At 41.8% G+C, this 12472-nt stretch overlaps 1 protein-coding gene across 3 annotated transcripts in view; it reads left to right on the forward strand.

The window, feature by feature from the left end:
• stard13b (StAR-related lipid transfer (START) domain containing 13b) overlaps window positions 1–12472 on the forward strand; it is an 89470-nt gene that overhangs the window by 48045 nt on the left and 28953 nt on the right. Inside the window, exon 1 of one of the 3 annotated variants that reach the window (XM_058634018.1) lies at window positions 2247–2580. The exons of the other annotated variants lie outside the window; for them this stretch is intronic. Within the exon in view, the coding sequence (XP_058490001.1) occupies window positions 2418–2580 (163 nt within the window). The 5' untranslated portion in view covers window positions 2247–2417. Of the gene's footprint in view, window positions 1–2246; window positions 2581–12472 lie in introns of those variants that run through there. 3 annotated transcript variants of the gene reach the window in all.

Consider the following 12472-nt stretch of genomic DNA (forward strand, 5'->3'; position numbering starts at 1 on the left):
CTGAAGCACAGGACTTCAGGGTTCAAGGTAGATCGTGCCGTTGCCAACGAGCTGCCACTCACACTTGAACCCGACACCTTAAAGCCTTGTGCACACGGAAACGGAAACTTTCCCTTGATGATCCTCGGCTTTTTCATTCTTAAAAGGTTTTTTACGTAACGCGGAATACTTTCAAGAAACGTCTCCGTACACACGGAACCTGCCAAAACGACTCTTATTTGTCTATAAATGTACACGCATACTACATTGTGTCATATTTATATCTGAATATTCTATTTTAGCTTATTATTGTGTGTTTTTAAACATTTTAGAGGATGGGGGAAACACTATTCCTTGACTTAACAAATTAGTACAGCATATATATCTAAAAGCTTACTTTTTTGATGACCATTTCTTGTATTTAATATTTAATTTATACATTGTTTTTTTTTTTTGGAAAATACTGTTTTTAATTGGAGAAACAGACCACTAGTGTTGTTCAATGACTGGTTACTAACAGCTTACAACGTCTGCTTAACTGTAAGCCAGCTACTTAACTTCCGGTCGGTTGTCTAGTAATGTTATGGTGCATTCACACCAGCTCTTTCTAAATCAAAAGTCCGGGTGGTTTGGGGAGGTGTGAATGCGCAGCCGAACTCTGATCCGCACTAAAGAAGCAAACTAACTGAGGAACGCGTTACTTTAAAAGGTTCAGTTTGTTTCACTAAAGTTTATGAGCAAACTTGGCCCAGCTGAATGTTGCAACCCCAAATCATACCGAGTCTAGCGGACGATTAGGTGTGAAAACGACCTTAGCTGAACATGAAAAAAGGTGTTTTCAGCGTCGCTATAGAGTCAATTAAAGGCGATTGGCGGCCCCGATTTAAAAAAAATTATAAAAAATTGGCATTATCAGTCGACCTCTACGAGGTGGGTCTATGACATCATCATTTTCTCAACGCTACGTACGTTGAGACGTAATCTGTGTCCCCAAAAATAGTGCTTACGCTTTCTCCTCAACTCTTTCTTGTGTGCACGCGGACACTTACATGAATGAATGAATGAATGGACACAGGTGTCTGTGCGTCACAAGTGAGTCACTGCCCACTGTAATCATCTGAAAACGGCGTAACAACACGGGCTTATTAAAAATAGCTCCACCTGAGGGTGAGGGGTGTAGGGAGGTTAATGCTGCAGGACCTGACGTGAGCGGCTGAACCGTGGTCTTTGTGAGCGTGGCTGTTTCCCCAGCAGACAGGTAGAGAGGAACAGACGCGCACTGTGTTTGGAGTTTGGTCGCTTGCCCTCACGTACGTGCGGCGCCATACATTCTCACAACATACACGGTGAGGGTGAGGCTTTCATTAGCAGTGGGTGGGTCTGCTGCCCGGACGGATGTGGATTGTTTTTCCACGCTGTAAACCGGCCGATGCAAGAGAAACGTTAAGTCAGGAGGAGATTCTCTCTCTGAATTCTGTATCTCTGAAGGTTCTCAGAAGAACTGTATTAAGTAAGTATGTATATATGTATATATATATATAGATGTCATAATTCATTGGTCAGAAAACTTTGATCTTCTGTCACTGTTTCTGCACATGCTTCCTCTTCTCCCGTTTTGGTGGAGCAGTGCTACAGCGCCACATAGAGGCCTGGCATAGATCGGGCCAACGTTTCTTGTGAAAATCGCACAGCCACCAGATCTAAACAGACCAAAATCTGCAGCCTCATCTTTCCGTCTGTGTTGAGGTTTTGGTCACCAGATATTCCGGCTGAAATTCCTTGTCCCCCCCCCCCCCAGGAGCTGACACTTGGAGGAGACCTGCTGCTGAGAGGCCTTTCCTGTGGCTGGAAGTCTGAGTTGTTGTGAGGCGGGGGTGGGGGTGGAACAGAAATTACCATTCCCCAACCACAGGAAAAAAGTGACTTCTCTCTCTCTTTTTCATTCTCCCCTCTTTCTCCTCAAACGCTACGTACCCACTCTTGCCCAGTAAACTTGGCACCTGTGTGACCAGTAACAGCATAGGAGTTGTTTGAGAGCAGGGCGGCTCCAAAAACCACTATTTTTGTAGGGCCCTCCTCCCGCACTTATGTCTCTTCCACCCCTGCTCTCCTTTACTCACACCATCGGCATTCCAATGGTATTTATATTTCCCTCCAGAGCAGGGGGAAGCTCACACAGACACTGGATTCAGCTCAGCAAGGTGGGCAGTACTCCCACTGTTCCCCTGCCATTGGCCTCCTCTTGGTCACATGAGCTGAGGAAAAACAGTGAAGTGTTGGCACTCCTCCCCCTCGCCTCCGCCTCTGCCTTGCCTCTCAGTTCACTTCAGGCTTTTCGCGTCTGTATGTGAAGTTCTCCGCCAGGGCTGGGAGAGAGCGTGTGAGTTTGGTGTGTGGTCAAAGGGCTCGTTCGGGGAAGCAAGTTCTTCTCCTCAGTGATGTTTCGAGAGCTGCCAGAGTCCGCGGGCAGCGAGTGTCTGGGTAGTATGACCCGAGAGACTCAGGATATTTACCTGAGAATGGACCATCACCGCAGACGCTCAGGATACAGACTGGGCAGGATCATTGCCAGGCAACAGCTCCTCAAGAAGATTGCAGGAGGTAGGAGATGTGACAGTTCAGACTGACGTCCTACTGTTGGGAAACCTTTGATCCTTTAATTTTAGCTTTTCTCTAAAAAGCAAAATACAAATTTCTACTTTGGATTAATAAAGTATCCACCTATTTTATGTAAATTAAATCTTTGTCATTCTTCCAGGATTGCCAGGAGATAAAAATATCTTCTGTCAGATGGGGTTACAACAATTAAATGACCAGTAGATAATAAATTCATCAAGTGTTCTTGGCAATTAAATCAGCTTCTTAAATGTGAACATTTTCTTGTTTCTTCGCTCAATTTACCAAAGAAATCATGAAAACTGAGTCATTCTGAAAACATTTCAGACGTTTTTTGGACCAATCGACTCAGATTAATTAATCATCAAAATAATCATCAGTTGCAGCCCTGACAGTAGGGGCATTAATGAACATCAAGGTGTAAATATGCCAGAGTCTTGCCATTGGCCAATAGCAGGGTGATATTATTATGTAATAAAATACACAACAACAATAAGGAATAAGAGCATACACTGTATTCCAGTTTAAAAAGGACTCACGTTAAAGGTTGCGAGAGCTTTTTTTGATCAAAATGTGAAATGAGTTGGTGTGAAACAGTGCTTTGGTTGTTACTGGACACAGATTTGTATGGAATCTAGTGAATAAGCAATGACACATGCGCATGAATATGAGCTTATGAATACAGAGCGACGTGGTGGTGAGTGAGCAAGAGCGCAGATATGTTTGCAATCAGCCGACTGCCCCGCGTCCACAACGTCTGCTCGTATCTCTCAGGCTTGTTTTGTTTTTGTTTTTTGTCCTGTTCATTTGTTACCAGATAAAGAACGTGGAATAGGAGAGAAATAATCATCAGCAGACAAAGATCATGAGAACATTGTGCGTGACAAATGTGTGTGTGTCACTGCAAACTTGACCTTCGGCCATGAAGTAGTCAATAGGTGTAGTGTTGGTAGATAAACGGAGGAACGCCGAGGAGAAGAGCTGTGGGATCAGTTATGTAAGAGCAGATAAGCCCACAGTGTAAATAAGAAACCGGCAATGACTGTAAGACCTGACAGTTTTACAAGCCGACAGCTTTATTTGTCAACCGCTGCCTGCGCCCACGAGAGCAATACTGCTGCTTTCTCTCTGTTTTATTTACCTGTTATAAGGCCATTTGTTCAGCTTTCTCCTCAGCCTGTAACCTTTACCTGGAAATGTGAGGTCAGCGCGGGGGGCAGGGCCTGCATGATAATAGAGAGGACAAAGCCCCACCCTCAACTACAACCACGCCTGTTCAATCAACAATCACTATGTTTATATGGCATTAGAAAAAACCTGATACATATATATATTGTGTTCGGGCCTGTAGGATAAGCTTTTTATCCACACGGAAATGGCATTTTGAGTGGCTCTTCTTGCGTTTGGAGTGTTTGGTCTTTTCGTCCTTTCATTTTCTCAACTGAGTCACCCTGGCCTTCTTCATTCTGTATCCGTTTCAGTTTTTTTTTTATATCTTCTTCTCTGGTTTTGGTGTGTTTCTGTGACAGCGCTGCAGTGCCCTGAATCGCTTACAGCGTTGAATTTCTCAAAGTCTGACTAAGACACATAGATAATGTGACAGGAAGTTCAATTACTGCTGCATAAATATTTGGGCTCAAGCTCACCTAAAACTATCGCAGCCAATTGCGAACAACTATACCTCACTTTAATTGTATGTGGAAACAGTTAAGTCAAGCTACGTTAAATTAAACAGCTGTCCTTGTACCAGTTTGAAAGCACTAGCTAGGAATTGATTTACTGAATGAAAAGTGCTATCAAGCTAGCAAGTCTCTTTGTGGTGAAACCTTAGCTTGTAGCTAGTAGTTTAAAGTGGGTGAAAGACAGGAAATGGCGGCTAACATGCTAACAACTAGCTGTAGTTGTTGTTAGCTGTCATCTGCGACAACAACATTAGCTTCCAGCTAGTTCTCCATGTTTTTCTGTCCCCATCTTCTTCTAAGTACTGTCTTTTTTATTTTCGCAAGAAAGTCACAGGAGCATTTTCCGGTTGTGTTACTACTGCGACTTTGAGAAAGTAAATTTAGCATTCACATGTTAACATTTATTTTACATATTATTTAAGTACAGTGTTAGTCGCATAAAGACAATAATTAGATTTTTTGCCAATCTCAGTCAAAACTATAACAAAATACTAAGTTTAATGTCATCAGATGCAGCGTGGGATCATGGGAATTCTTGTCCTGTTTGGTTCTCCTGTGTGTTTTCACTTTACGTGATGAAGAAACTTGATGGCGTAGATCCTCGTAGATGTGAATTCTTCCTTTCTCACTGACGTTTCTGAAATAGAGGGATTTGTCCTGGAAGTTATAGCAGATTAGTGTTGTTTTTAATGCAGAGATGTTCTGTCTTTCATGAGAGAAAAAGAACAGGAAAGAAACCACATCAACACACAGCTCTGCTTCCCTCTCAGTCAGATAAAGCTGCTCCTTGTGTGGCAGAGGTTTCCTGCATCACCACCGAGGACTGAGACGAATCACGAGTCTTGTTTTGTGGTTACGATGACGTGAAAGGATAAAAGGTTCACTGTTGGATTGATGTGTCGAGATGTCCTGGGAATGTGTGTGTGTGTGTGTGTGTGTGTGTGTGTGTGTACGCGGTGCACACGTGTTTCTCAGGAGCGGGGAAATCTTCCTGATGTGGTGTTTGCAGGCGTGTGCAGTCATGCAACCTGGCATGTGTTTTCAGATTACAGATGTGTGCTTTGACAGCAACCCAACAATTTAGGTGACAATGACCGCAAGTTTTCAGGTTCTTTTATCTGAACTTAAAAGTCGTGTTTGAGCCGTTTGTCTTTTTTGGGCTCGTGATTTCACTGCAGTCTTCCACAACATATTTATTTAAACCTAGATTTGTTGTATCCAGTCAATAAATGGATGTGTTAAAGGTACTGTATGTAAAACTGGTGTAGTCTCATGTTGCAGCTGAATATCCCAGCGTGTTGGAGAACCTACAGTATGTAGCCTTCATTTAGCATCAAAACTCTGATGCTGAAGATGTTTACTTTGTCCATCATGGACTATTGTAAAAATATGGGGAACCAAACTGGCCGCCTCCATAGAGCTGAGCCTGCACCTGATATTAATATAAAAAGAGTCTTTTTGTATTAAGTATAGTATGCCAAATAATGTTAACTTCCTCTCAATGTTATACACTGGACCTTTAACCTGAAATGGACTGACATTAACTGATAAGCCGATTGTTTTCCTATATTTGACCAAAAAACACACTAACACAGTTTTTTTTAGTTATTTACGAAAACTCTCCTGTCTTGTAAGGTTAAAAATTAGTTTGAATAACTACTATAATGTTAACTATTTGTGTTAACTATAAGTGTTTTGTTTTTTTAAAGAATTCAAACAGGTTTCAGCTTCTTAAATTGGAATTTTTTTCGGGTTTCTTTGCTCCATATGACAAAGAAATCATTAAAACTGGATAAAACTGCGTTTTTGTTTTGTGTACAAAACAAGACATTTGAGAACATCATCATTTCCGGGTTTGAAAAAACTCTGATTGACATTTTTCAACATTTTGTGGACCAAACAAAACAAACAAACAGTACTTGATTCTTCCATTATGAAAATAATCTATATTTCTGTAAGATTTCATAGGTTCTTGGGGATAGGATGATCTATCAACAACAGATGATCTGCTGTGTAAGCAGATCATCTTAAAGATGTCTTTAAGATTTCAAGTTGCTCACAAAAAGAAGAATACGCAGCCCAAAATCAGAACCTTCTTCATCTTGAAATTCCCAAAGAAACGAAGGCTGTAAAACAATTCAATCTCAAACTACTCTGACCAGTTTCTCGACAAGAAAGTGAATTCAAACTTCTCTAATGTTCTTCACACATGTTGAATTATACAGTTATCGCCAAGGTAACCTGGCTGTCACATCTGTTCTCTTGAGCTGCACCATTATGCAATTTTCCTCACCTAATTTTGGGTAATTAAACTTTAAATGCCTTAGTCGGGCAATTTTCCCTCTGTGTTCCTCAGTTTTTCTTAAAAATGTACCTCTGAGAATGTCGATTATCCCCGTGTGGATCTTATTTCCTCTCATACCTCGTGTGTCTCACCTTGATTTGGTGGTTTATTTTGAAATGTGACTGATCGTAGAGCGGTAATATTTTCAGGGAGTGACTACAGGAGTATGTGGATTTGCAGGATTGAGGATCCTGCATTCCAGCTGGCAGGGCCCATGTTGACTTAGCAGGTTGAAAGTGAATGGGGGCCACGGTGATGGGCCAAGTCACTCGTGTATTGTTTCACCCCCTGAATTCCAGGGAAGCCTGCGGGGTCTTCGTCATGTTTCCGATTTGATGGCATTTCAAAGCCGTCACAGATATGTGTGTCGGTTCTTGTTCTGTCGTCTATGATGAGCTGTTGACACATGTACCAGGACTAACTAAAATCCCGGTGCTATTGTCCAAAGTAAACCTCGGCATTGTATCTCACTGTCATAACTGTCTTTGGCTCCATCCACTGTAGTCTGTTTACCTTTTTGAAAATCCCTAAATTCTGCTATGGATATGTCTGCCGTTGTTTCTGGGACGCTGCTACCTCCATTTTTTGTTTGGAAACTCCACGTTCACTTCCCGTTTTGTTCGAATCAGTTCAGTTTCACCTCGTCGCCCTTGTCTCTCAACAGAAATCCTTGTTTTTCATTATTGTTTCTTGGTAGTCGTACTTTTTAGCTCTAGCACCATGTTTCCACTGAGTGGAATGTTTCGCTTTATGGTATGGCGTTTCCATTAGGACTAGTACCAACCGTTCCATTCTTTGGCACCCTTCCCTTGGTTTAAACTGGTACAGTAAGGTCGGGTAAGGTTTGTGGTAGCATGGACGCAGATTTCCGCTCAAACTGAGCTGAAACAATGGATTGGTTGGAGACTGTGACGCCCATTTGTAGGATATAGAGGTAGAAAATGAATAAATAATACAGATAATCCAAATTGAGAAGAGGTTACGAGGCTGGTACAGGAAGGTTCCTCATCTGCCTCGGCCGGTTGGGGTGAAAGGAAAAATGAGGGACAGAGGAGAAGTGAGGGACAAAAAGAGGAGAGAGATAAGGTAATCTGGATCCTGAGGTTGGGTATCACAGGTCGTCACCATGGCCTGGAGCAGTAGCGCGCTGACATCATAGCCTTCAAAACTCAGCAGAACATTTACTATGTTGATTATTTCTTCATTATGGTGGGTGGATTGTTAGTTTGGTGACTCATGGTTGTTCTGCAGTAGTTGTGTCTGTCTGACATAACAAGAATTTCCAAAAGAGCCAAATAAAAGTAAATAAAAATCCTACGGCATTGAGGAATGAGTATAAAACAATAGCAGTGTGATAAAAAGATAAAAACAGACGTTTGACTGCTACATTCTTCGATTGTTGCGTAAGAGATGGAGTCTGTTTTTATTGTAGAGGAATGTTTTGTCTTTTCCTTTAAAAAATGATCCTGACATTTTGGAGGAGTATTCCAGACTTCATCTATCTGGAATGGACTAATATGTATCCGTAGCTTTGTGCTGCGTCAGCTTTGCTTCCTGCCAGCCCCATGTGGATTCCAGATTTTTTTTTTTTTTGCTGCATCTATCAGAAAATATAAATGTCGAATGCTGTAGCTGTAGCTGTAATATGTAATTTAAAAAAATAAATAATAAAACAACTCTGTGTTTGACAGTATGGCCATGTTGCCATAAGAAAAAGGGGTCCATGAAAGTTTTTCAGAAGTAAATTATACTGCTCAATAAGAGACCATTCAGGCGTTTGACGAGATAAATGTGTCTTGTCCCTGCCCACCCCTGCTTTGCTAATGTATTAACACAAACGCTCCCTTACTCAGGTCTGATAGTTTTGCTTCACTGTTTACAGATAAAGGACATAGCAAACTGATCAATTTACATTATTTCTGTTCACAAAGGCCAAAACAACCAAAATAATATAATCACCGAACATTACATACTGCAGCTTTAATTTACGTCTGGTGATCCAGTTCTACACAGGCCATCAATTATGAACTATTATACAGACAAAATACTTGAATTTTATATCTTTTAAGTTCACATTTGAGCCTCAGGCTCACTAATAATAATTCAAACGTTCATATTTTAGCAATGCTGTTGCTAAAAATGTGCATTTTTGCAACAAATTGAGATTTCTTTCATCATAAGGATTGTTCAATGCCACTTTTATCTTATTGATTTTTACATTTTTAAACCACATAGCTGTTGATAGCACATTTGTGCTGACGCATTTACCATCCAACCATAACCAGCTGTCTCAAAAATGTAATGTTCCAACTCTAAAACAAATATTCTGCTCCTATAAAGAAGAAATAATCAGTGTGTGAAGAATTGTGAAGCATTTTTGTGAAATGTAAGGGTTTTTGGATCATATTTTGTTTTGTCTTCCACTTTCCAATCCTGTTATTTTCACCAGTATTGGACCAATACTGATACTGAGTGTCTTATCATTCTGTGGTGATTTCAGCAAATATGAATCCATTATTTCATAAAAATAGGCCCATGCACTGTTTAAGAATCACATAGTTATGGCATTAGATGATATTTCCCCGCGCTTTTCTTCTACTCTGAGGAAAAACAGACTATTTATTGTCCCATATTTGGGACGTGAATGCGTTCCCGCTGCAGTGGAAAAGTCCAGGGAACTTCATCTGTGCTTCAGTGGAAACCTTGAGCAGCTGAAAGCTCGAACGGCGTGACTAAATGCTCGCTCGTCGACTGTGGCTGTTTGTTTTCCCCCCGCATCATCATTGAGAGGCTGTTGTGTTTCAGACAAGACGCTCTGTCCAACCTGACCCTGGTGCAGCCAACGGGCTCTGATCTCTGGCCCCGGAGAGGTCATCAGTGTCCACCACCACGGTCTAGCTCTTGGTTGGGTCTCTTGTCTTGATGACAGAAGTCGCAGCGTGGCAGCTGTGTGCTCGTCTCTCTCTCTCTCTCTCTCGTGTGCTGCAGTTACAAAGCGTGGCTTTTATTTGGCTGTCATGGCTGAAAGGCTGGACTGTTCCAGGTCGACATGCTGTCGGCCGCAGTTGCTCCTCTGCTGGCGCTTATCAGTGCTCCTACAGTTCCTACATTCACAGTTCATGACGCTGTGCTCGCATGCTTTTGGTTTTTTTCGATGTCCAACTGGCAGGGTTTTTTTTTTGTCTTTTTAAAAATTACATTGTGAATTTTTGTGGCTAAGTGTCAAGCAAATTCACATTCAAGATATTGGACAATGTTTTGACCCTCCTCCGCAGATTTTAGGCTCTGGTGGGTCCTCCTTGTCTCTCAATAGACAAGGAGTTATACTTTGTAGCTCAAGCGCTGTGTTTCCACCGCATGAAATGGTTCCATTCTTTTATTGGTTTAAAATGGTAGAGTAAGGTTGGGTAAGGTTTGTGGTAGCATGGATGCAGATTTATGCTCAAGCTGAGCTGAACTTTGAAGGATAAAGAGGTAGAAAATGAATGAAGATAATTCAAAGTGAGGAGAGGTTACGAGGCCGGTAGAGGAAGGTTCTTCATCTGCCTCGGCCGGTTATGGTAAAAGGAAAAATGGGGGACAGAAAGAGGAGAGAGAAAAGGTTGAGAAAAAACGATACTGCTCATAATAGCCTCACAATTTAATCTGGATCCTGAGGCCCAGGTACCACGGTTCAACACCAGGGCCTGGAGCAGTCTGTAAAGAACTGTGAAGCATTTTTGCGAAATTTAATGGTTTTTGAATCATATTTGTTTTGTCTTCTGCTTTCAGTAATTTTCTCTATTATTGGAACAATATTGATACTCAGTATCTTATCAGTTCATTCATATCTTAGGCAGGATTGATTCTGTGGTGAATTCAGCTAATTCAATATATTGGACAATGTTTTAATCCTCCTCCCCAGATTGCTCTGGTGGGTTGCCATATTCTCATAACTCGGAATTTCCAACTTGTAACAACCTCACATAGCCAAAGTTAACACTCACTGCAGTTGAACACCCAATTTTGCGTGTAAAATTTGAGATTTGAGCAGTATAACACATTTTTGTCTCAATGTCCAAAAACAGGCCAAAAAATGGAAACTTCCTCGACAGGCAGTTTTTCCAACTCTCTCCTCTCTGGCAACAAAGACGCTGATTCGCCGTCTTGCGACAGCTTTTCAAAAACCGCTGCAATTTTTCCCGATAGCACAAAGCGTCACACAACTACGGTAATGCAGAGTGCATTTTTATGACATCTCTTACACTTAAATTGGAGAGACAGTTGTGGAAAAGCAGGATAATGAGTGAAGCAATAACATACTTGAAGATTTTAACCGCTTGGCACAGAGAGGGACAGAAACACTTCAGCTTGTTGAGAGGACGAGCTCTCACCTCTCCTCCTCCTCGTGGATGGATTGTTGTTGGAGAGAAAGCAGCTCTGAAATGGAGGATGTTGTCATTGTTCTGTGTGTATTTTGAGATGTAACAGTGAAACGCACTTGTGAAACGCGTCAGAGTGAAACCGGTCGAACTCTTGTTGCCCTTGTTCCTCCTCTCTCTCTCTCTCTCTCTCTTTCTCCACAGCGCTGAATAATTCATCAAAGGTTAGACCACGTCTGTGTGAATGTGTGAAACAAAGACAACTGCCGCTCCACTCAAACGGGGGTCTGACGATAAGTGATGCCGTCGACTCGGTTGTTGCGTGAACTTGGACGTCATCTTTTATTCATGAGTAACCTCGATACTGTAAGACTTCGGTGGTTGTTATGCCGACGTCGCTTGCCGCCACCGCAGGGCAGTAAATGATCCTGCCGGGGGGGGGCGCCGTGATCTGCCGCTCATCAGCGTCCTGACACGAAGCGTTTTTTGTCGAACAGAGAGTTTATATTTAAAAATGCTGTATGATGTAATGGAAATAAGATATGTTTGTTTCTATACGTCACCGCTTTGACATTTTTCTGTATCGCAGAAATAAGAGAATTATGCAGATTTTCTTTCTCAGTATTAGTCACATTATTAGGTACACCCGGTCAACTTCTCTGTAGCACAAATATCTCATAGGCGGATCCTCACTACACTCTTTCAGGTAGACGTGGTAAATGTGAGCTGCTGAAGTTCAAACCCAGCAGCAGAATAAAGGATGAAATGTGACGCCGTGGACTTTGAACGTGGCGCTGTTATTGATCCAAGTGTTTCAGAAACTGCTGATCTACTGAGATTTTTCATCTCCAGGGTGTTGTAAACAAAAAAAGAACAACAGAGAGAGAGACAGGGAAACTATCCTTGGAGTGATTGTTTTGGAAGTCGCTGATGTTTGCACATTCTCTCTTTGTGATGCTGCATGTGTGAGAAAAGTGTGAGAAAAGTGTGTGAGCCGCCCATTTTCTTTTATTTGTGTCGTGTATTTAAATAGTAATAGGGACGTTTCCAAGAGACAAAGTGAACACAGCTGACGGACGCAGATGTAAAAAATTGGGAAACGTTTTGAAGGACTTGAGGCCAAAACTATTCCTAATTGAATCCAAATAAAAAACAAAGCTGTGAACAGATCTGATTTATCAACACGTCTCTGTACTTCCTCCTCTTAATCCCACAGTTCAACCAGAAGCCAAAAAAAAAAATGAGTCGATGATTTTATAATCTTGTAATAAACTAGGAATAAAAACCACCCATGTATTCACACTGTCGGCCTGTAGGTGGCAGTCTCAGCTCGTCTCTGTCCATGTTTGTGTGTGTTGGTTCCAGTCAGAGACGAGGTAAACTTGACAGCGGCCACGTGCGGCTGCTAATCATTAGCTTAGGGCAGATTTCACAAATGCCTCGGCTTCACTGTAACAGGAACACAGAGTCACACATTAACAGAGTCGACG

The sequence above is a fragment of the Solea solea genome, chromosome 7 (genome assembly GCF_958295425.1).
Source record: "Solea solea chromosome 7, fSolSol10.1, whole genome shotgun sequence".
In the NCBI taxonomy this organism is placed as follows: domain Eukaryota; kingdom Metazoa; phylum Chordata; class Actinopteri; order Pleuronectiformes; family Soleidae; genus Solea; species Solea solea.